Source organism: Siphateles boraxobius, unplaced genomic scaffold (assembly GCF_051911475.1).
Source record: "Siphateles boraxobius isolate OS27281-9 unplaced genomic scaffold, OSU_SipBor_1 22, whole genome shotgun sequence".
Lineage (NCBI taxonomy): Eukaryota > Metazoa > Chordata > Actinopteri > Cypriniformes > Leuciscidae > Siphateles > Siphateles boraxobius.
In genome coordinates this window covers 20,188,172-20,210,974 of record NW_027508833.1, presented here as the reverse complement: position 1 = coordinate 20,210,974, position 22,803 = coordinate 20,188,172, and the positions used below count along the sequence as shown (strand labels likewise).

At 39.7% G+C, this 22,803-nt stretch overlaps 1 protein-coding gene across 8 annotated transcripts in view; it reads right to left on the bottom strand.

Annotated features, from left to right (window-relative positions):
• Window positions 1-22,803, bottom strand: part of ralgapa1 (Ral GTPase activating protein catalytic subunit alpha 1) — a 74,605-nt gene that overhangs the window by 35,428 nt on the left and 16,374 nt on the right. For 3 of the 8 annotated variants that reach the window (XM_077239032.1, XM_077239030.1, XM_077239033.1), the window contains exons 7-26: window positions 21,947-22,062; window positions 21,489-21,627; window positions 21,129-21,337; window positions 17,237-17,482; window positions 16,687-16,857; window positions 15,892-16,017; window positions 15,592-15,740; window positions 15,358-15,481; window positions 13,234-13,471; window positions 12,918-13,082; window positions 9,524-10,735; window positions 6,596-6,720; window positions 5,048-5,261; window positions 4,782-4,958; window positions 3,392-3,544; window positions 3,068-3,261; window positions 2,830-2,928; window positions 1,832-1,987; window positions 1,618-1,746; window positions 1,349-1,474 (exon numbers count right to left, since the gene is read on the bottom strand). In XM_077239032.1, the coding sequence (XP_077095147.1) occupies window positions 1,349-1,474; window positions 1,618-1,746; window positions 1,832-1,987; window positions 2,830-2,928; window positions 3,068-3,261; window positions 3,392-3,544; window positions 4,782-4,958; window positions 5,048-5,261; window positions 6,596-6,720; window positions 9,524-10,735; window positions 12,918-13,082; window positions 13,234-13,471; window positions 15,358-15,481; window positions 15,592-15,740; window positions 15,892-16,017; window positions 16,687-16,857; window positions 17,237-17,482; window positions 21,129-21,337; window positions 21,489-21,627; window positions 21,947-22,062 (4,268 nt within the window). Of the gene's footprint in view, window positions 1-1,348; window positions 1,475-1,617; window positions 1,747-1,831; window positions 1,988-2,829; window positions 2,929-3,067; window positions 3,262-3,391; window positions 3,545-4,781; window positions 4,959-5,047; window positions 5,262-6,595; window positions 6,721-9,523; window positions 10,736-12,187; window positions 12,329-12,917; window positions 13,083-13,233; window positions 13,472-15,357; window positions 15,482-15,591; window positions 15,741-15,891; window positions 16,018-16,686; window positions 16,858-17,236; window positions 17,483-21,128; window positions 21,338-21,488; window positions 21,628-21,946; window positions 22,063-22,803 lie in introns of all 8 variants that reach the window. The other 5 variants (XM_077239037.1, XM_077239034.1, XM_077239038.1 and 2 more) reach the window with 4 other exon arrangements.

The following is a 22,803-nucleotide window of genomic DNA, read 5'->3' as shown; positions in this document are numbered from 1 at the left end:
TTGAAGTATTATGAAATAGCATTACAATATTAAATAACCGTTTTAATATATTTTAAAAAGTCATTTATTCCTGTGATGCAAAATTTTCAGCATCATTACATTACGGTCTACAGTGTCACATGATCCTTCAGAAATCATTCTAATATGACGGTTTGCTGCTCAAGAAAAAATTCTTATTAATATCAACGTTGAAAACATTTTTGTGCCACTGCTACATTTCTGAATACAAATTTCATGAACAATTCTGGGCGTCAATGAAAATATAGGATAAAAAAAAATCCTGTTCAAGGGCCTGGTGACATCCTGAAACTGATCTATTTCATTCCATCAAGGGAGAATCCGATTATACGCCACCCATTTCTTAGCCACACAGACTTTAACATGGCACATTTGCACACAGAAACATACACAACACCACACAGTCCCACCAGAGACAGATGCACAGAGTGAGATAATGCAGACCGACAAAAAGATAACGATCAGAACCGCTCACAACAGACACAAAATCTGACATAAAACCAGCAATCTGGCAACTCGGAACATGACATATCCAACCATCTGGAAAAGAAGCATCTGTGCACAAGCGCGCACACACACACGCACAAGCACACACACACACATACACAAAAAAGATCACATTAACCACAGTCTTGTCATTCATGGCCTGCTCCTGGTTATCAGATGCCATCATGTGAATTTCTGCATGCGAGTGTCGGACGCCTCCCCGCATGGTATTAGCTCCTTACTGTCGCCCGGAACAACACGGCAACACAATAACAACAGCCCTGTGGAGTTCGGCTCAATGCAGCCTGCATTGCTGATCGCCCATTAGCACATTAGCGCCAGCAGGAACAATTACATCAGATTTCCCTGCACTCTAAACAGCCGTTGGAGTCGCATACATTCAGCCACTTGGATCTGCATAAGGGCAGGCAATGTATCAGAGGTTAAACGCAGACTATAGATACGAGCACATTAGGGAAGTCCTGATTGATGGTTGGTGGTCGAATTAGCTGCATCAAATGTAAGAGTTATTTGTAGGAAAGATACACAAAACTGTGTACTTTTTCCCAGACTGATTAGTTAATGTGTTGTCTGAACAACTAGTCACATGCACCTTAAAACTACGCACCTTGCTTAATCGACCATTGATATGTTTTGATTAAATTATTATTAAACTGTCGATTATCATTAGCATTCCAAATATATAATTTCTTTTGATATTATAAAATGATAGAAAGGACAAAGAGTAGATAAATAGCTGACCTCACAAATGCATCCATGCGACCCGACCCAAGCATTATTTTTTTGGAAAATTTATATTGTATTGTATTTATACAAAAAATACCTTGACATCTGTGAATTTCGTCATGATGATGTCGGCCGTCGTAGGGTGCAGTGCAGGAAGTTCGTTGTATAGGTTTGGGAGGCACACCAGGGAGCCCAACAAGACCTGAGCCTCTACCCGTGGAGCCTAGGAAAAAGATGAGAAGAGAGAAAGACAGTCAATTAAAGACTAAATAAAAGACAGTGAATGTGAAACTAGTGAGCACATCTAAATAGATGTTGCCATGTGTAGGGGTATCGATGTCTGGAAGCAGACTGGTGGTTTCTCACATTGAGGGACGAGCAGGCGGTTACACGGCTCGCTGCCACAATAAAGTCCAGGATAAGCATAGTGGCTCCCGGAAGTCCAATAGAGAAGAAACGTGGAGAGCAGTGCTTAATGATGGTGTTCACAATGTCCTGTGAGACAAAGAGAAAGAGGTCAAAGCAAAAGTTTTGTACAAAGTTGTCAACCTACATGGTCACCAGGTACACGCAAGCACACCTGGTCTTGGTGAAGCAGGCCGCAGTGCATGATGTTGTAGAAGTGTGTGAGGAAGTCAGAGTTGGGTGAAACATCCTGTCTCCTCTTCATGATCTTACAGATGAGCTTGTAGGCGTGGAGTTTACCCTGTTTATATCGTTCGCCCAACATAGTGGCCTGCACAGAGACAACAAAAAATCCTTTATGATCAGATCCTGGATCGCAGAGAACTACTTCTATGAAACACTGTGCGTGACACAGCAATGAAGTACCAGATCGACAGATAAACGTGTGTATTTTATTAATCCCATGAGTGAAGTTGCAAAGTAATGAAATAGTCAAAAACAGAATGAACAACAGAACTAAAAATAGGTTGAAAAGATGGAACAATATATAGAATAAATCGATAGAACAATAGAAAGATTGAACAAACGACAGACAAATTGAACAAACAAACAACAAACGAACAATACAGATATATAGACAAAAATAGACAGCATAATTGATAGAACAAACAAATGAACAATAGACAGAAAGACAGAATGAATGATAGATACTTAGAACAATGGAATGATAGAATGACAGAATGATCGAGGACAGACAGACAGATGGAAGGATAGATAGACAGACCAACGATAGAATGAACAATAGATAGATAGATAGACAGACAGATAGATAAACCAATTATAAAACATACAATAGATAGAGCAATAGATATAACGATAAATCAGATAGATAGATAAGATAGATAGATAAATAAATAGATAGATAGATAGATAGATAAATAGATAGATAGATAGATAGATAGATAGATAGATAGATAGATAGATAGATAGATAGATAGATAGATAGATAGATAGATAGATAGATAGATAGATAGATAGATATAAAATTTGGTAAAAGTTTTTACAAACAAGACAGTCTAATAAAAAATATGCGTAATTGTCAATGGTATCTTTGCTCTTCAGAAAAAAAGTAAAGTAGATTTGCTTAAAAAGATAAAATATTGATAAACTCACTTTGAAAAGCCAGGGAGTCAGAATCCGCAGGGGTGGAATCAGATCTGGCGGGGGTGGAGACGACTGGTTGTCAAGGGAGATCCCGAGATTGTCTCTGATCTACAGAGACAGAATAAACACAGACACAAGGACGTTTTTCAACTGGAATTTGATTAGTAACTGCACAGTAAATCATCATAGTCTCAGAGCACTCTGAAGGACTCCGCACGAGTGTGTGTTTGTTCGTGTGCGTGTTCACCTTGGCCAGGTTCTGCCAGAGTTCGCAGAGGTAGTCAAAGACTTGTGCGTGGATCTCAGGGTCTTTGATGGAGTTGACATCTCCCAGAATGCCTAGCATTCTCCTCCACATCACAGTGGCAACATCAGCGTGCCATCCGGTCAGAGTACCGCCAGCCATCACACTGCAGTCCTCGGTCGGAAACTCGCTGGTTTCTTAACAGTGCAATAAAGTAAGGGTCATTAAAAAGATGTCAAAGATGCAACCGATAGTGTACTAGTTGCACATCCTCAGCCAAATGTGTCTGATGAAGGGAAGATCTCTTATCTACTGTATGTACATTACCGAGGTCATCAGGAGTCTGAAGCACAGAGTGGTGCATTTTCTCATCCAGCTGCAGGTCTTTATGCTGGACATGTTCAGAGGTCAGCGTTGCGGGGGACGGCGTCTGTGATCGGGAACCTCCCAGAGAGTGCATTGGAGATGCGCTCTCAGAACCTGAGGAAATATCAAGTGCATCAGGTATCAGATCTATAAAAATGACATGGCAATATGTTGCAATACGTCACTAACAGTAAAACAGCATTTTGAAAGAGTGTGACTGATATCAGAGTTTGTTTTTGACTGGGTTTTTAGCAATGAATCAAGTAGCAGATGCTTTCTTCCCAAAGAAACTTTCAGAATACTTATCAGGAGGAATGTTTGTTGGTTAGGCTAGTTTGGATAGTTTTGGGTTTACCAAAGAACACCCTTGAAAGTAAGGCTCATATGTTATTCATGTGAAGTAAGTATGGTATGAAATCAAAATGAAAGTAATCTGGGTTAATTGCCCGAGGGAAATACAATTGATGATAAATTATTCGTCTATTACAGTATAATGCATTTCATATTGCTGCTCATCCTCACTGAAATTGGGTTTGGTGAGCAGCAGCTCACATTCTTTGTTTTACTGGCAATGCAACCACGACTGAAATGTCGGTCAGTGTATGTTGAGATTTTAAACTTAAACCATAAGAGCAAAAATTTGCACAAAAGTGATTGATTGGTTTTGAGTCAAATAATACCATTTGGAAAAGGAATCCAACATGGATTCAGACCAAGAGAACAAAACATGTCATTTTTACAGGGTATATAGTTTTCATAGAAAAAAATAAAATAAAATAAAACTTTTGCAAACCTTTTCTTAAGTCCTGCACAAATAAAATAATACCACGTCTATACAGAAAATACTCGTACATCTCAAAATAAACCATGTGTCTCAGATCATTTTACTTACACTGCAAAAAAGAGTAACTTCCAGTTGAAAATACTCAGGAAATGTTTTTTTTTGTAATATAAATTGAAATTGGTTTATCTGATAATATATATAAACGCATACAAATTAGTCAATCGCAACTGGATTTTTTTGGATTCAAAAGAAACTAGTAAAATCTATATACTGAATGTTTAATAAAATGTCTTAGTCTTTCCTTCCTGTGACGGAACAGCCAATAGTTTATGTTGAATTAAATCCCAGGTACAGTTTATTGCGTAACCAATCACATTTATTTAATTAAATTGTAGCCTTTTGAAGTTTAATAATCAAATTAGGCTGTATTGCTTAAAATAATAATTAAGACTTTTGTTACACTTACAACTTAGATAGTTGCTTACAGTGATGCCAGGAGTTCAAACCAACAACCTTTCAATTACCAGCCCATGACACCCTGTTGCACGTGAGTGTGAGAGAGTGTACCAGTAATGGTGACCGTGTCAGCAGACAGGCCATGCTGACTGAGGCTGCTGGTCTCGGAGTCGATGTGGAGTGTTGTGAGACTGGAAAGCTCCTGTTCCTCTGCGGCCTGCCCTGCTCCACACAAACTATCCTGATCCACAGAGGCCAGAGTGCACGTCTCAGGGAGGAAGCTGAAACCTGCACACAAATACATCCATATATATCCAACCTCTCAAAGCACAGTCTGTTCTGACTTGCCTCAAGCAAAACTACTCTGATCCACTCACTTTCAAACTTGCTGTCATATTGAAAAGCATTGAAGGAATCTGATTGGCTGTCGGAGCTTATGAGGTCACTTCCACTGGCGCTGGCTGGGGAGGTCCACTCAGAGGGCACACCGGGGTCATCTGCAGGGCGCGTGGCATTCTGCCGGTTCAGGAGCTCAGGTAGATCTTTGGGGATCTCCAGACTTCCCGGGCTACTGCCACGCCTCGTCATACCCTAAAAAGAACATAAGAAAATCATAATATATATTAATAATATTGAATATAAATAAAATAAATGATTTATTCAATTATAATTTTTTTTAGCATATATTGAAATTCTAGTATAAATAATTAGCAGAATCTATGCACGTTTTAAACTACAATTTCAAGAACAGAATAAAAAAAATTTAACAGTAGTCGAGATTGAGCAGCATTTAGCTGATTTTCGATAATGTTTGTAGTGCCAAAAACTATTATAAACACCATATTTTTATTTGTTTATAATAATTATCAGAGCTGTCAATTTGATGTTATCATTTGGTGAGATTAATTATAAAGAAAAAAAATGCAACTAAAATAATTAACCATGCCCTCTGACATGTATTCGAATAAATGATATTAAACAATTTATAAGTTATATTTATATAATAAATATATTACATTTTTGTACATATAATTAGCAGAATATCGGTGTCAAGCTACATTACTTCTCAAGATCAGAATGAAAAACTGGATTATATAGTTGAAATTATGCAGTATTTAGCTGACATGAGATACTTTTGGTAAAACATGTTGTAGTATCAAACTATTTTAAACGGCATATTTGCTCATTTGTATGGTTGGGAATCGAAAAACTATTCAAAATTCAGGAATCGGATACTTGTTATAAAGTTAAAATTTCAGTTGCTCTTATCGATTCCTTTGTGTCTATTTTAATACGACTTCAGACCATTCAAGCACAAGAAAACGAGTGCACTGATTTCTTTGCTGCGCACAGATCCAAAACGTGTGCACAGAAAGCAGCCTCTCATATTAAATAGTGTGCGATACTGAACTAAGTTCCTTACCGCATGTTTTTGCACTTGAACGGACAAATACACACACAAATGTGTCAAAATATTCTCGTAAACAGTCGGTTATGTCTTAAGTGAACAAACCGTTGACAAAGAAAACGCATAACAGTATATTGGATCCGTGCAGCTCCTAAAGTGACAGCCGCCTAAAATTCCTGCTGCCATCTCTATAATAATGTTAATCAAACAACAAAAGACGGATATAAAATTCAGTCGCTGCTAACTTAATTATCAATAAATGTGAATGATATTTTTTTACCCTATCAAACGATACCCAACCCTACTCATTTGTATATAATAATTAAGACTCACAATTAACTCACAATTAAATGCACTCTTTTACTAGCATTCATTATATAGAAAATAATGCAACCAAAATAATTAATCATGCCCCCAGACATACGTTCAAGCTCAAGCTTGAAGCACGTGCATCAACTACCCCTTAACTCCATGTAGTTTTAGACACTATGCATACTGAATGTGTGTATGGACATACAGAAGTGCCTCTGGCCCTCAGTCTCTCCTGGATGAACTCGTCCATGAGGTCACTGACATTAGGGTTGCTGCTGCCAGCATCGTTGGACATGGGCCTCATCTTCGGTGTTAGCTCATCTTTATTGACTAAGACAACAGGCACAAAACGACACATCAGTCATTTTACAGAGACCTCACAAAAAGTGTGAGTGCAAACACAGATGACTTAGTAGAGTGGCATGGACTGACTGACTTCCTCTTTGTAGTGGTGTCTGCCTCTGTCTGCAGGTACAGTACATCTCTTGAATATAATTAGCTTATACGAGTTTGGGGACAGTGAGTAAATAAACACAATTTTCTTAAAGGACAACAGTGTCATTACATTTTTTTTTTATGTTTGACATTTGACTTTTTTTAACAATAGCAACCTGTTCACATTCATTCAGTAAATAAAATCTATATCTTATAAATCACTTTAGGACGAAAGCATGTCAAACGTTTGAAGCTGGTAAGATTAAAAAAAAAAACATTTTTAACGAAGTCTCTTCTGCTCACTAATGCTGCTGCATTTATTTGTGAATATTGTGAATTATTACAATTTAAAAATAACAGTATTTTAATAATGCATTTCAGAAAGTTATTTATTCCAGTGATCGCAAAAACTGAATTTTCAGCATCATTACTCCAGTGTCACATGATCCTTCAGAAATCATTCTAATATGCTGAGAACTGTTGTGCTGCCTTATATTTTATGGAAACCATGATATTTTTTTTAGGATTCTCTGATGAACAAAAAGTTAAAGAGAACTGCATTTACATGAAATGTAAATTTACATGAAACACTATAAATGGCTTTACGGTCACTTTTGATAAAATCTTACTGACCTCAAGCTTTTGAATAGAAGTGAATGTTTTTCATATCACGCTAAAAACGTATCGTGTTTCACCAAAACAGTAACAGGGTGCTTGAACCTGCATTAAGCATCAATCAACAAGATCATAAAATATTTGTGGTGATCAACTGAGTGGACGAAAATCGACACTATTGTCCTTTAAACACTCATTTTGACATTAAACTCATAAATCGCTAAACCAGAGCACAAAAATAGAAAACAAAATCTTTAAATATAAGCCAACCACAAAACTGATTCCATCCAGTGAAGCAGTGCAGTTACTCACAGTTCATGCAGTCCCCAAACAGACACAGACAGACAGAGAGAGAGACAGAGCAAACCCTGAAAGTCCAAACCTAGGAGTTAGTGAGCCTTTATGGTGACCCATGTTAAAGTGAGACAGCAGTGAGTATGTTAGAGGAGACACCCACGACAAGACGAGGCAGCCTTCATCCCAAAGCAAAGGGTTAGGGAGCCACTGGTTAAAAACAAATCATATGAACACGACAGCTCACTTGGTATGGTGGAGTGGTGACTTTGGGCATTGGATAATCCTTGAAGTCGTGTTAGTGTAGACTACAAGCTGTGTTTAAGTCATGAAGGCCCTGATCAACGATCAGCTTGCGCAACTGAACTGTACACAGGAGGCATTCTAAGAGGTGATGCCTGCTACTTCATTACAGACAAGCCGGCAAGCGTTTAACACACAGTAACACAAGCTATAGACTTTAGCTTGAAAAACAGCCTCCTTTGAGAGGGATAGTGCTGCCCTCTTCTGGCCATACAAAACACTGCAACTATGGCAAAGGGTTTGATCACTCTTAAAATGAAAATTCTGTCATCATATAGGCTACACATCCTTATGTTTTTCAAAACCCTGTATAGCTCAAAAGATGATGTATTTTTTTCCATAATGAGAAACTGTTAAGCATCAAAAATGAAAAAAGCCTCATAAGTAGGGGTGTGCAATATATATATACACACACACACACACACACACACACACACACACACACACACACACACACACACACACACACATATATATATGTATATATATTTCCTACTCTAACATAAATGTTGTTTGTGTGTGTGCATATGCATATGCATTTGCATGTATAAATGTATTCATGCCACCACTTAGTTCATATTTCAAGTATCATTTAGGATTTTTAAATTATTTAATATTGCAATATTTATATTTGATTGACAACAGCTCTATAGTGAGTTATTATTAGAATTGAAGTTATTGATCACATGTAAGAATAATATACAGAAAAATTTCCGCTTATAAAAGTAAAAATTCCCTTTGGAAATCATATTAGCGGGCAAATAATCACCCTGATCATTTCTGTCACTGCTGCAAATATAAAGTGCTGCAAAACAGAATATAAAGAATATGAAAGTACAACAGGCATAAACCAGCCAGGTTACCAGCAAAAAAACACATTGTTATTGTCAAAATCCCCCAAAAATAATAAAGATGAATAATCAATGGCTAAGAAAGACTACATTTTTTTTTGTCATCTTTGAAGCCCATATTGGAAAAGAAAACATTTAGAAAACAAAATAAGGATATAAAAGATGACAGAATTATCACTTCTTGGGTGCGCTACTCCTTTTAAAAATGACATTGTTAACAACTATATAGATTAAAATACATAACATTAGGTTATATTAAAGATCTTTGTGTTTTTATGAATGTGTCAGTGAGCATATGTATGTGTGCGTGTACGTGTGTGAAAGATTGACAGAGGGCGGGGAGGTAGGCATGAGGTCGCATGCAGCATCCAGGGAAGAGGGGCAGCAGAGATTAGGTCCCAGAAGCTTGAGGAGGAGGGGAAGCCATCCCACAGGTGGGGGGCGGTTGGTCTTTTGGGAGTCTTTTTTTTTTTTTGGAATTGAGCTACTTTGAAAGAAAATACAAAAAGAGGCTTCAATTCAATCCACATTCAGCAAAAATCAAACAGTCACAAGAAAAGATAGAAAAAAAGAGAAAATGCACAGGCGCTTTTTTCATGTCTTCCATGTTGACATCGAGCCAATCAAGTCCTCACCTGATGTTTTTCTTCCAAAATAGCCCATTACTTGAGTGTACAGGTCCTTCAGGTGAGCCTCAGAAGCGGGCGCTTTGCCTTGATGCTGGGGCGACACCGCCTGGGCCTTGGGTTTGGAGAGAGCGTGGAACATAGACTTATACACACCACCCAACAGCAACTGCTGCTGCCGTGAGGGGCTGCAACCTGACTCCTGAGATCTAGAGCGGCATCCCCGCGGGCGGAGAGTCGGACGGCCGAGTCGGCCACGTCTAGCCCCGCTGATGGAGCCTTTATCGCGCTCAACCGCTTCGCAACTGGTGACCCCCTCCCCCACGCCCTTTGCTGCTGCCCCGCTCGCCCCAACCGAGTGGCTGCTGAAGTGGCCGAGACGGCGAAGTCGGGTCTTCCAGTGTGCCTCTTTGGGGTCCAGAGGGTTGTGAAACTGCACAGACTCTGTGGATGGGCGGAAGCTGACATGGACCCCACCGCTATGGCATTTTTTTGGTTCAAACTGGGAAGGCTGTGGACTAAGCTCGCTCTCGCTAACCCTGTCTGTGGCGTTCTGTCGGTGTAGCTGCGTGACTTTGCTGCCCTCTGTTGGCTGCGTACTATCACTCAAATCCCAGTCGCACTCCTCTAAGCACTGGTAAAAACTCTTCTCACTTTGCTCCATTTGTTTATCCCATTCTAGCGCCCAATCCCCACTTCCCTCAAACCGCACCTGCTTGTTATTTGCACCCGTTTCTACTTTCGCATCCTCCTTGCTACAAAACTCCCTAAAAGTGCTGAAGACGTCCTCCTCCCCTTCGCCCTCGGTTTGATTGGTCGAGGCCGCAGCCGGACAGGACCAATCGGGGATAAAGGGTGGCTGCTGCCCTGACATCTGGCAGAGATGGTCATAGATGCTTTCGCTCACCTCCAGGGATGCCTGGCTGTCGGGGGGTTGGTGTGGGTCAGTAAGCTGGTGTAGGGTCTGGGAACTGTGGGGGGACTCAGAAGTGGTGGTGGTAAAGTGGGAGGAGTGAGAGGGACTGTCAGAGACAGGAAGAGCACCTTTGACCCGTTCTGCGATGAAGGGCTCCATGATGTCAGAGGCGCTGCTGCTGCGGGGGAGAGGGGGCTGCTCCAGCTCACCGGAGGCAGAAAACACCTCGGACGACGGGGTCTCCTCGCTCTGAGAGCAGTGGCGGATCCGCGGCCCGCGCTGGACTATGGGAGGTTCTTCCAGGTCTGAAGACGAACAGATATGCAAAAATCAGCATGTTTAAGGATGCAAGCTTGATTATGCATTAATATGGTCAGTAATATTATCTTAATATGACAAGTTCAGCAACAAGTCTTAAAATATTAGATACCTAAAGGTGATAAAAGAACTTAGAAAGTATTATCATATTAACTGATCCACTGTGGCCACATTTTCCATGCAAAAAAAAATAAAAATACATGCATATGTAAAACAAAATGAAATCAAGATAAAATTTACAACTGAATCTCAAAAGGTTAAACTAAGCATATCAGATCACAAGCAAAAAGAAAGCTAATAACTTTTTAAAACACAAATGAATGATTACATTTGGGCTTTCTTCTAAATAATTCAGATAAACATGATAATGAAGAAATGCAAAGGGTAAATCCTTTATCGGGTATTTTTCTCAAAAGTTCGGGGTGTGAAGAGGGATTATATTGAATGAAATGTGATGCGAGAAAGACAAAACTGTAGATTCACAAAGACAAGGAAAAATGTAAAGATAAACACACAGGCAGGACTGTTGGGTGAAGTGCATACAAAGAAATATGTCCGGGTCATATTTCACCCCAAAATCATTAAAATTGACTTGATAAATGTAACTAATACTTTTACATTAATGAACTATGAATGGACAAATGAACAATGAACCATGTTATATTTATTAGTTAACATTAACCTATTTTAATAAATGCTTCAAAATTACAGTTCATTGTTAGTTCGTGATAACTAATGAATTAACTACTGTTAACAAATTTAATCTTATAAAGTGTTTCCTATAATTTTATAGAGACTAAGTTTACTTTTAGCCAAAAACAATAGTCGATAGATAGATAGATAGATAGATAGATAGATAGATAGATAGATAGATAGATAGATAGATAGATAGATAGATAGATAGATAGATAGATAGATAGATAGATAGATAGATAGATAAAAAAAGGTATATACTTTTTTCAATAATATTTAGGATTTTATTAATGTCCATGATTTTTCGAAGCTGGAAATTACACTTCTGTAAATTCCCTACATTTCAAGTTTGAAAACTAAATAAATAAAAGATACAAAATAGCTTTCTTTTTATTTGTTCTACTCTTCAAGCAAAATATAATTTACTTTTATTCTTGTTTTTTTATGATTAAATATGACCAAATCCTTTCTTGACATTTGTCTTGAGATTCATCCTATCAGAAAGCAACTGCATAAGTGCATGAGGCTTTAAAGCAATGGTGAACGAGAAGGGAATCTTCCACATTAAACACATGAAGAACACATCCATGTTTAATAAATGAAAACCACTAAACACATACAATAATAAAAGTGTCAGGATGGTGCTGCTAACTACAGGAAGTGTGCACACATACATATACATGCACATCCATAGGCCGGGACGCAGTCAGAGGCGAGAGTGCCGATACGGGCGTAGACGGCTCTACCTGACAGCTCGTCAGCTAGGGGAGTGAGGACAGAATCAGGCAGGAGAGGGTGTACGGGGTGGATCAGGACAGGCGCGCTTTTAGCACTGCGGATAAAGGCTGAGGACAGCAGACTGTCCCCCGTAGAGCAACTACGCAGAGCTACAGACCACACAGACACACACCGAGAGAAAAAGAGAAGAATGACAACAACAACACGGAGAGAGAAGGGAAACGGGGCAGAGAGAAACAAGGAGTGATGGAGGAACACGGGAGGTGTTAGGGAAGAGAAAAACATGATGGAGAGGTGGAAAGAGAGAGAGAGAAAAAGAGAAAGTGATGGCATAAAGCAGTGAGCATCACAAAGAAGAGGTAAAGAAACGAGCCTATCAGTGCGTCTTAAATCACTGACTGGTGAACACATGAACATCATGTCTCTGGAAAATCTAGACTGTGAACGTATTAAGAGAAACATGGCGTGTTAAAGATTCGCAACAATTCAAGTCGGTCAAGCAAATTTGCCACGTTGACCAACAGAAATCATCTTGGTTAGAAAGTGATTTCTGTGTTAGCTGGGCTTCATACAATTCTACATAATTTACAACAGACCTTTTTGCCTGCAAAACTTTGCTAATGTGACCGCACCTTAAGAAAGGACATCATTTAACCCAATCTTGTTCTCTTCTTTTAAACATTCATAGATTAAAATCTGACAGGAAGAGAGGACAGGAAGGGTTTGAAACACACTCACCCACAGTCTTCTGTCTGACGATGCTTCTGGCCTTCTCGATGCCTGGTGAGCCAGCAGTGGTAGCGCTGCGCTGTCTCATGGCAACAGCTTGGCCTGGTGGGTCTCGACTCCAGCCTTTGGAGAACGACCGATCGACGGTGATTTTTTGGCCCTCGTGGGCACCACCTAGAGGTAGTGGGACAAATATATGATTTATATACATAAATGATAGTGAAGCTGGTATGTTTAAAGGGCTTGAGATGTTTTATGCAACTACTTTAATCTATGTGCAAGCACAAAAGTATTCATGTGATTTTCAATTTTTATATAAACTCACCTTTGCCTTTGTGTTTCTTCTGCTTCTGCTCACTGAGTTTGTCGAGGGGCAGCTCGTTCAGGTCCAGGCTGTAAAGGTTGCGTGCTAGAACCTTTGTAAGTGTCTCCATGGTGAGGGACCACTCTGTGACCAGCTCCTCCCAGCAGGTGAGAGAGGAGAGTACAGACAGCAGGTCGTCCCACAGCTCCCGAGAGATGTACACGTTCAGATTCCCTTTGATCCAGGCCACAATCAGAGTCTGAACAGGAAGACAGACCACACAGTATGGACTACATCAGACCCTTTAACAGATGAACTAGAAATAATAATTTTAGTATTATTAATATATTATATTATATTACATTATATTACATACCAAAATATTTTTTTTTATTAGACTTTATTTTTCAGAAATAGTTTTAGAAAATGTTGTTATATGCTGATTTTTTATTATTTTTTAATATTCAGCTTTAATTTATTTTTATTTCAGTTTTAGTAATTGTAAGACGTGTATTTAAACTTATTTTATTTAAGTTTTTCATCTAATATGTATATATTTTTTATCTTTATTTTGAATTTTTTTTTTTATAGTTTTAGTTAACAATAAAGGCACAATCACATCAAAAACGATAACTATAAAGATAACTATATTAGCGTCCACACCAGCAGACGATATCTTTCCGTTTATTCTAAGCACGCGCTGCAGTTTTGTCGTCTGCCGCTTTAAATGCTCAAACTCTTTAAAGCAGGATGGATTCTGATTGGCTGTCATTGTTTTAAAAAAAATCGTTCTGAAAGTGATTCCAACTATATCATTCTTCTGTACAGTTATAATTGTGGTGTGGGCCTATTCTTTTATATTTAGAATGATTTTTAGAACGGGACTTAACAGGATTTTTGTACGGGACTTAACACGGACAAACAAATTCTTCAAAGATTTCTACTGGCTCTGTCCAAACCAGGTTTCCAACAGCAAGTAATTTTTCTGTCCAACTGAAAGTGAAATACTGCGCAAAAAATCAAAACCACAGCCAGTCAGAACATTTATGATGTGTAGTATGTGGTGTGAGATTTTGGACCAATGAGAATTTACCATGGGCCATCCAGCACAATGCAACAAAAACATGGCTTTTTTCAAAGTTGTGGCAACGAATTGAACAAATAAAAAAGATGGAACAAAACTCACAAACAAGCAGAAAAAGAAAATAAAGAATTCCAAAAGTGCAGTAGGTGTTGCGAAAGCTAAAAAGAAAATTCCCACCAATTTTACACACCTACTGTATAGTTTCAATCGGCTGCTGCTAGTGTTTCGGCGATCAACCTGTGTGACATGAGAGACGAGTGATAACCCCTAATAACTCGAGGAGTTCGATATAGAAGCACTTCGGGTTTTGGACGGTTATGTTCAATTAAAAAAAAACAGATGGCTTGTTCTCAAGTAAGTCCTTTTAAAGTTTCATTTTTGAAAAGTTGTCTATAATTGATTGAATCATTACATAAAATAATTTTGGAGATTTTTGGATAATAATAATTTTAATAATTATTAAAAATAATAAAAAATGTTATTAAAAATAATAATTTTGGATCATAATTGCAGCCCTGTTGTAGACTGCGACAGATGTTTCTAGTCCACTGTCTGATTTGGAGAATGTAGCGGACCTGCATGTTTATCCTACACAAACTTCACGTTCAATGTAGGCTAGTCCTTCAGTGAATTTTAAGTTTTATTTTCAACCTCTTTTCAAGGGCTACAATCGCCTACGTAGGCGAAATTTGTTTGACATTTCTAATCGTAAACACAGCCATGTTGAAGCCTGCAGTAATGTTTTTCATTGATGTTATGGCAGTCCACTCTGCTTATTGTTTTTCGAGAGTGTTGCACTCCTGTATGTCATTGTGCACGAAACTTCACGCCAATAAATCATCAGAAATATTGCTGACTTGTGCGTCTCAAGTGCCCTCTTTGCGTTCGTCCAAATGCCTGTTAGTTGTCAGTGGATAGGCCTATACTTGGTGTTGAAAATGGAAACGTCTTTAGACATGGAAAATCGATTTTACGATCGATTCAATAAAAAATGCTTCATTGTTTGAGACATGTTTAAAAAATCGAAAAAGTGACAGCCGTAGTATGTTGGTGGGTGGTACCTGAAAAATGGCCCCTGCCAAACGACCCGATAAAGTGTTACTCTTCTTCCCATGAGGCATTATGGATGGAGGCCTCTTCATCACACACTCAGTTACCCTTAGCAATACCAGCAAGACCTGTTCCCTGTGATGGACACAAACATACTCATGATGAGCTGGACAAGAGCTTGAGCAGATTTTTTTAAAACAGACACCTGAGACCAGAGTAATGAAGTGTAATGTGCATGGACATACCAGGTCTTCTGGTTCATAGTTTCATGCATAACCAGACTGCGGTATATGTTAAGCACACGCTTGCACATGTCAACATGCTCCTCCAGAAGTGACTTCAGCTCATTAGCTGCCTCTAGAAGGAAGACGTTAGAGGAGTTGGTGATGAAAACCTGCAAGAAGAAAGATTGTGGGAGAAATGAGATTAGATGACAAACGCCTGTTTTGCATAAGTGATCTTTGCAAGGTTTGAACCCACAGCCTTTCAGTTACCACTCTGGATCTTGAACCACTAGTTACCTGTACACCAACACCTGGGCTTACCTGTAGTGTGGCCTGGACACCAGCATGGACGTTGTACTCCAAAACCTCAGAATCAGAGGATTTATTCCCAGAACTCCTGGACCAATTAGGGTTTTGATTGTGAACAGACACTGTGAGCCCAATATCCTGCACAAACAAGATAACCATTGATTGGTGAACAATAACAGTACAGTATTATAGCTATATATTTTTTTTTTATGCTTGGCAACCAATTTGGACGTTCAATTTTAAAAATGTATGCTGTTTTGCCTGTCTATATATGTAATCAATATAAAAATACAAATATAATAACAGATATAATTATATTTATTCATTAATATAATATAATGTGGGTGACTCTCATAAAACAGGGAGTCCTAAATGGTGCACTGAAGAATTAATGAAAAAAATTTTTTTTTATAAATATAAATACAAATATATATATATATATACATATATATATATATATATATATATATATATATATATATATATATATATATATATATATATATATAAATATTATATTTTACACTAAAACTCCATTGCCAATATAATATAATATTATATAAGTGTGTGACTATTTACTTTAGAAACTTGGCTTAGAAAAAGTAAACGCGTGAATTGGAAAAAATAAGCCCTGATATAAGCTCCTTGCAGCAACCTTGCCAGATTGACGCCAATAATTAAAAAAGTGGATATTACCACCACATAATATATCTGGTACAAAGAAACTAGGGACCAAGCTGTGCAGGCTGACTCAGCGTCTAATAACCGTCTTAGCATTCCTCTGATATAATCTTCAGAGACACCTACCTCCTCCTCTTTAACAGTTCTCTGCTCGTGGGCAGAGTCCAGCTGGCCTGTGAATCGGTCTTCCTCTGGCTCTCTCATAAACACGGGCTTATCCTGCAGAGAGATCCACTCTTGATACACCCGCACCACCTTACGCATGGCTGCAGACTCACACATGGGCAATAGAAACGCCTGCAGAATATAATACACTCACTTATAATCACAGACAGAATCAGTGTATAGATAGTATGTACTTAGAGGAATCAGTGACTAAACATATGATATTCATTAGCATCTTTCCACTTCATGTGTGCAAACTTAACAGCCATTGCCCCAATGCCACAAGTAAACAATAAGTGCACCATTTTAAACAGGGTTTTTGAGATCCTCAAAAAATGGGCTTTAAAACTCCCCATTCATGTTCCTCTTTGTGAACTCCAATCAACTTGTCTATCACTAGGACACAGAAGTCCCCAAAAAGAACAATCAACATCTCATAACCACTTCTTCAAAATGATTTAGACTTCTTCCTCTTTCATTGAATCGCTTCTGTTCTACGTGGGAGGATTACCTGTCGAAAGATCTCAGTGATAAAGTTGACATTGGTTCTAGAGGAGCACAGGACCCGGCGCACCACCTCAATGTCTGTGAGGTGCTCTTCGTCCATGCTGCAAAGGCTAGAGGAGCTGGGCTCTCTCTCTGTCAGGGTGCTAGTGTTTGAGTGCGACTGCTCCGGCTCGCCAGCCCCACCCCCATCCAGACCATCTGGTCTCAGGCCACCATCCTCCCCCCGGGCAGCCAGGCCCACCGCCGCTCTCTGAAACAGCAGCAATATTGCAAAAATGCACGATTACAGCTTGTTCAATGGTGCTGAGATAACCTCAGGAGCAACCTGGAGTTGAATGTGCAGCATTTAGGTTACTAATCCAAACCTTAGTTCACCCAAAAATGACAACACCATTTAAAGTCCAGGTAACCAAACCTTTTAAAGGGTAAGTTCGGCGTTTTACAAGTAAAGCCCTGTTTTAAGATCGTTTCTGATGAAATCGAACGGTTAAGATTACAATTTGTACAAATGCTGCTGTCCCGAGAATTTTAGCGTGGCGAACAGGACGGCCGAGGGACGTGAGAGAATGGCGCGAGGCCGGTGGTGCGATTGCTAATGAGCAGCACCTGTGAAGCACACCGGTCTCGCATCTCTCGATCATCAACGTCGTCGCTCCCCCTTTATGCTTCCGCTCCTCCGTGAGAGATGCGAGACCGGTGTGCTTCACAGGTGCTGCTCATTAGCAATCGCACCACCGGCCTCGCGCCGTTCTCTCACGTCCCTCGGCCGTCCTGTTCGCCGCATTTAGGTTTTTGTGTTAGCACCCTCCCACCTATACAATGGTTTCATAGGGGCACTGGAACAATCATTCATTTAAACGCATTAAACTTTAGTTTACAAAGACGTGAAACTCCCCGAGTGGTCTGGGGTGTTCACTGATATCTTCACGCAAAAATCGCTGCAAAAGATGCTTTCCAACAGGTTTTATCATAGTTTTTGTCCAACCCCTTGACTTGTATTGGATGTTCTGTGCGGTAACGGTATTACTCCGCCGCCGGAGACGGAAATGGGGTTGTTTGTATTCTTTCTGTAGTTATGCAGTTGCGGTATCGTAGGCTACGCTATCTAAACATTGGCAAAGGTGCATTATCGCCACCAAATGGGCTGGAGTGTCTATTATTCAAGCTCTCAACGGAAGAATGTCCGTGGTTGTGAGGCGTTTGAAAAATAGGTCCACAGTTTTACAACAAATGGTAAAACACCTGTTGGTTTAATTAAACTAAAGTTTAATGCGTTTATATTAGAGATGCGCGGTTGCCGGTTATAGTCGCGGACTCCGCGGATTAACCGTGGATCGGGCAGATGACGTGATGGAAAAAAATATTTTAATTAAATTTCTGGCGGGTGGCGGGCGGTTTCTAGTCTCGCGGCGGTCATCAGCAGCGCCTTGTATCAGCGGATGGCGGGCGGGAAAATTGGTCAAAAACGTTGGTGGGGATGGATGGCGGACGATGAGTTTTGTGATGCGGTTGCGGATGAAATATTAGCCCATCCGCGCATCTCTAGTTTATATGAATGATTATTCCAGTGCCCCTATGAAACCATTGTTTAGGTGGGAGGGTGCTAACACAAAAACCTAAAATTCTCGGGACAGCAGCATGTGTCCAAATTTTAATCTTAACCATTCGATTTCATCAGAAACGATCTTAAAACAGGACTTGTAAAATGCCGAACTTACCCTTTAAGATCAATTTTTTATAAAAGGTTCAAATTAATCAACATGAATCAAAAGGTTTAATCCAAGTCTTGTGAAAAGACATGATCGTTTTATATGATGAACAGGTTTAATTTAGGCTTTTATTCACATTTAAACAAACAAGCATCACACTCATTAAACATGGAAGCTTTTCATGCTTTTTCACATACTAGAACGAACCTTGTTGGTTTGCATGTTTGACTTTCCATGTTTACTATAGACCTTATGTAGCAACGCCCCTTTTCAGTGCTGAGCTAATTGTCTTTTGACTTCCAGTCTGTATTTTCACAGCGATCTTGCATAGTTATGAATGAACGGCTCGTTTAAAAAATTTCCAAGGTCTATTTGTTAAGACATATGCTTTACAATGCTTATGATAAACATTACAATGCTCATGATAACTTTCGTTAACTCTACAATAAGTAAATTAACTTCACCAGCTAATTACTGCTGGACAGCGATGCCATAGAAATATACAGAGAGACCGCAAAAAACTGAAGTTCAAAGACAATATTCTAAAGATGGCGGCGCCCTCGTTTCTCTGGCGCATAAGGTCTATATGTGATGTGCTCCATTTATGTATGTATGTATGTACAGGTGCTGGTCATATAATTAGTAACATAATTAAACATGGAATATCATCAAAAAGTTGATTTATTTCAGTAATTCCATTCAAAAAGTGAAATTTGGATATTATATTAATTCATTACACACAGACTGATATATTTCAAGTGTTCATTCCTTTTAATTTTGATGATTATAACTGACAACTAATGAAAACCCCAAAATCAGTATCTCAGGAAATTAGTATATTGTGAAAAGGTTGAATATTGAAGATACCTGGTGCCACACTCTAATCAGCTAATTAACTCAAAACACCTGCAAAGGCCTTTAAATGTCTCTCAGTCGAGTTCTGTAAGCTACACAATCATGGGGAAGACTGCTGACTTGACAGCTGTCCAAAAGGCAACCATTGACATCTTGCACAAGGAAGGCAAGACACAAAAGGTCATTGCTAAAGATGCTGGCTGTTCACATATAACTGCACCCTGGAGAGGATTGTGAAACAAAACCCATTCAAAAATGTGGGGGAGATTCAAAAAGAGTGGACTACAGCTGGATTCAGTGCTTCAAGAACCACCACGCACAGACGTATGCAAGACATGGGTTTCAGCTTTCGCATTCCTTGTGTCAAGCCACTCTTAAACAAGACACAGCTTCAGAAGCGTCTCGCCTGGGCAAAAGACAAAAAGGACTGGACTGCTGCTGAGTGGTCCAAAGTTATGTTCTCTGATGAAGGTAAATTTTGCATTTCCTTTGGAAATCAAGGTCCCAGAGTCTGGAGGAAGAGAGGAGAGACACAGAATCCACATTGCTTGAAATCCAGTGTAAAGTTTCCACAGTCAGTGACGGTTTGGGGTGCCATGTCATCTGCTGGTGTTGGTCCACTGTGTTTTCTGAGGTCCAAGGTTAACGCAGCCGTCTACCAGGAAGTTTTAGAGCACTTCCTGCTTCCTGCTGCTGACCAACTTAATGGAGATGCAGATTTCATTTTCCAACAGGACTTGGCACCTGCACACAGTGCCAAAGCTACCAGTACCTGGTTTAAGGACCATGGTATCCCTGTTCTTAATTGGCCAGCAAACTCGCCTGACCTTAACCCTATAGAAAATCTATGGGTATTGTGAAGAGGAAGATGGGATATGCCAGACCCAACAATGCAGAAGAGCTGAAGGCCACTATCAGAGCAACCTGGGCTCTCATAACACTTGAGCAGTGCCACAGACTGATCGACTCCATGCCACGCCGCATTGCAGCAGTAATTCAGGCAAAAGGAGCCCCAACTAAGTATTGAGTGCTTTACATGCTCATACTTTTCTTCATGTTCATACTTTTCAGTTGGCCAACATTTCTAAAAATCCTTTTTTTGTATTGGTCTTAAGTAATATTCTAATTTTTGGAGATACTGAATTTGGGATTTTCATTAGTTGTCAGTTTTATAAATATAAAATAAATATATTTTATTTGTGTTTCGAAGTTTAACCAAGTTTTATGGGTTTTAAATGGCACAAAGGCGAGTAACTAATGACAGAATTTTCATTTCTGAGTGAAATATCACAACCATTACTGCATCATACATGTATAGATCTGTGTTGCTACCTGGATATTCTTTGGCACGATTTCTCCTTCCATGCCAGGGATGTTTGTTCCTGTGTTTGACCGTGGCTCCAGCCAGAAGGAGACCAGCCAGCGAATAAATATGACTCTGGCATTGAGGAAGTTCTCTTTAGTGCAGTACAGGGCTTCATTGGTCTCTGGGTCTCTTTTAACAACTATGTAGTAAGGCTTTGGTCTCATGGGTGGAACCTCTATTATAAAACAGGAAACAAATCCAAATTAGACATCTTATCATCCTGAGCAATTATAACTAGCTTTGTCACAGCAAAAATAGCTCATCAAAAACAATGAGAAATAAAAATTATGTTTACTTTGTCATGAAGGATTTTCACTAACTCTTACCCAGAATAGGATTGTACAAACTGGTCTCCTTGGAGAAGTTGGGGAAGATATGGGGCAGGTAATACTTTTTGAAATTGGCGAACAGGAAGGCGAACCCCTTCTCATGGTTCTCCTTGCACTTCCACTCCAGGCTTTTGGCCTGTAGGGGCACAGAACACACATGGCAAGCTGAGCACATAAACAGCAGCTGGGACAGAACAGCCTGTTTGTGTTTTGTGGAGGACAGTGGTGTTGGTGATGGCAGGCAGTGCGTGGTGCAGTTTTTTTATGTGGGGGAGGGTGTAAAGCAGAGCAGCCGTTGTAGCGCCAGGGAAACACACCACTGCAGCAAGGGTTTCTGGCATCAACTGCATGCAGATCCGGGGTCAGCGGCATGTAAGTTTGGTTTCCACAGCTTTAGTGTTGGGTCTGCGCCAGCCGTGTTAGCATCAGCAGTGTTAGTAGGAAGAGGGGAGTACCTGGTTTACCATGTATTTTAGTAGAGCCTCCAGGAAGTAGCCAGTGACATCCTCCTGGGATTTATCACCTGACTGAGGAGGCACCAGCGGGCTGATCTCATCTGGAGTCACTTGAGCTGCAGCAATAGACAAAAAGATGTTTTAAAGGGGATATAACATCAGATGTGAGTTTAATTTACTATGCAGAGATACTCAGGGAGCTCCCAGCACAGTCCAAAAAAAACATTTATTGAGACTGAGCTACAGAACAGGTCATTCAAAAGTAGTAGTGGTTATGCGGCAGGTTTGCTGGGGTCCAAATGCGATTGGCAGCATTGGTCTGGCTTCAGACTCACTTGAGTCTATGTGCATTTGCATTCAACTTATGTCATCATAAACGTGCACAGCGCAAGATAGAAAACAGAATGCAGGCAAATATATAGTGTTTTTTTATTTTTATTAATTTGGTGCTATTATTCTCAGCAGAATGAACGACTCTTGGGTTTAATGTAGATGCGGTGCATGAAGTTGGGTTTCTGCTGCTTGCAAATGGACTCTATTGAGGACACCGCGGATTATGAGCCATTCATTTGCCCCTCTGATTGCACTCTGCACGATGACACTGCATTCTCACTCTTGCTTGTATTCGAGGCAAATCACCACCGTCATCCCCTAGTATGCGCTGTTGAATTAGTGACGTCATCTTCGGCTAAAATGTATGGACAGGTTACTTTACTGACTGAACAAGTGTGCACCCAAGTGCGATTTCTTCCACAATCATGCAAATCACACTACAGTTTCAGTGCAACCACCTCTAACAGGTTAGTCTCGGGTTAGTTTTCACATTACCAATTTTTCATGCGAACTGTGCCCCATTA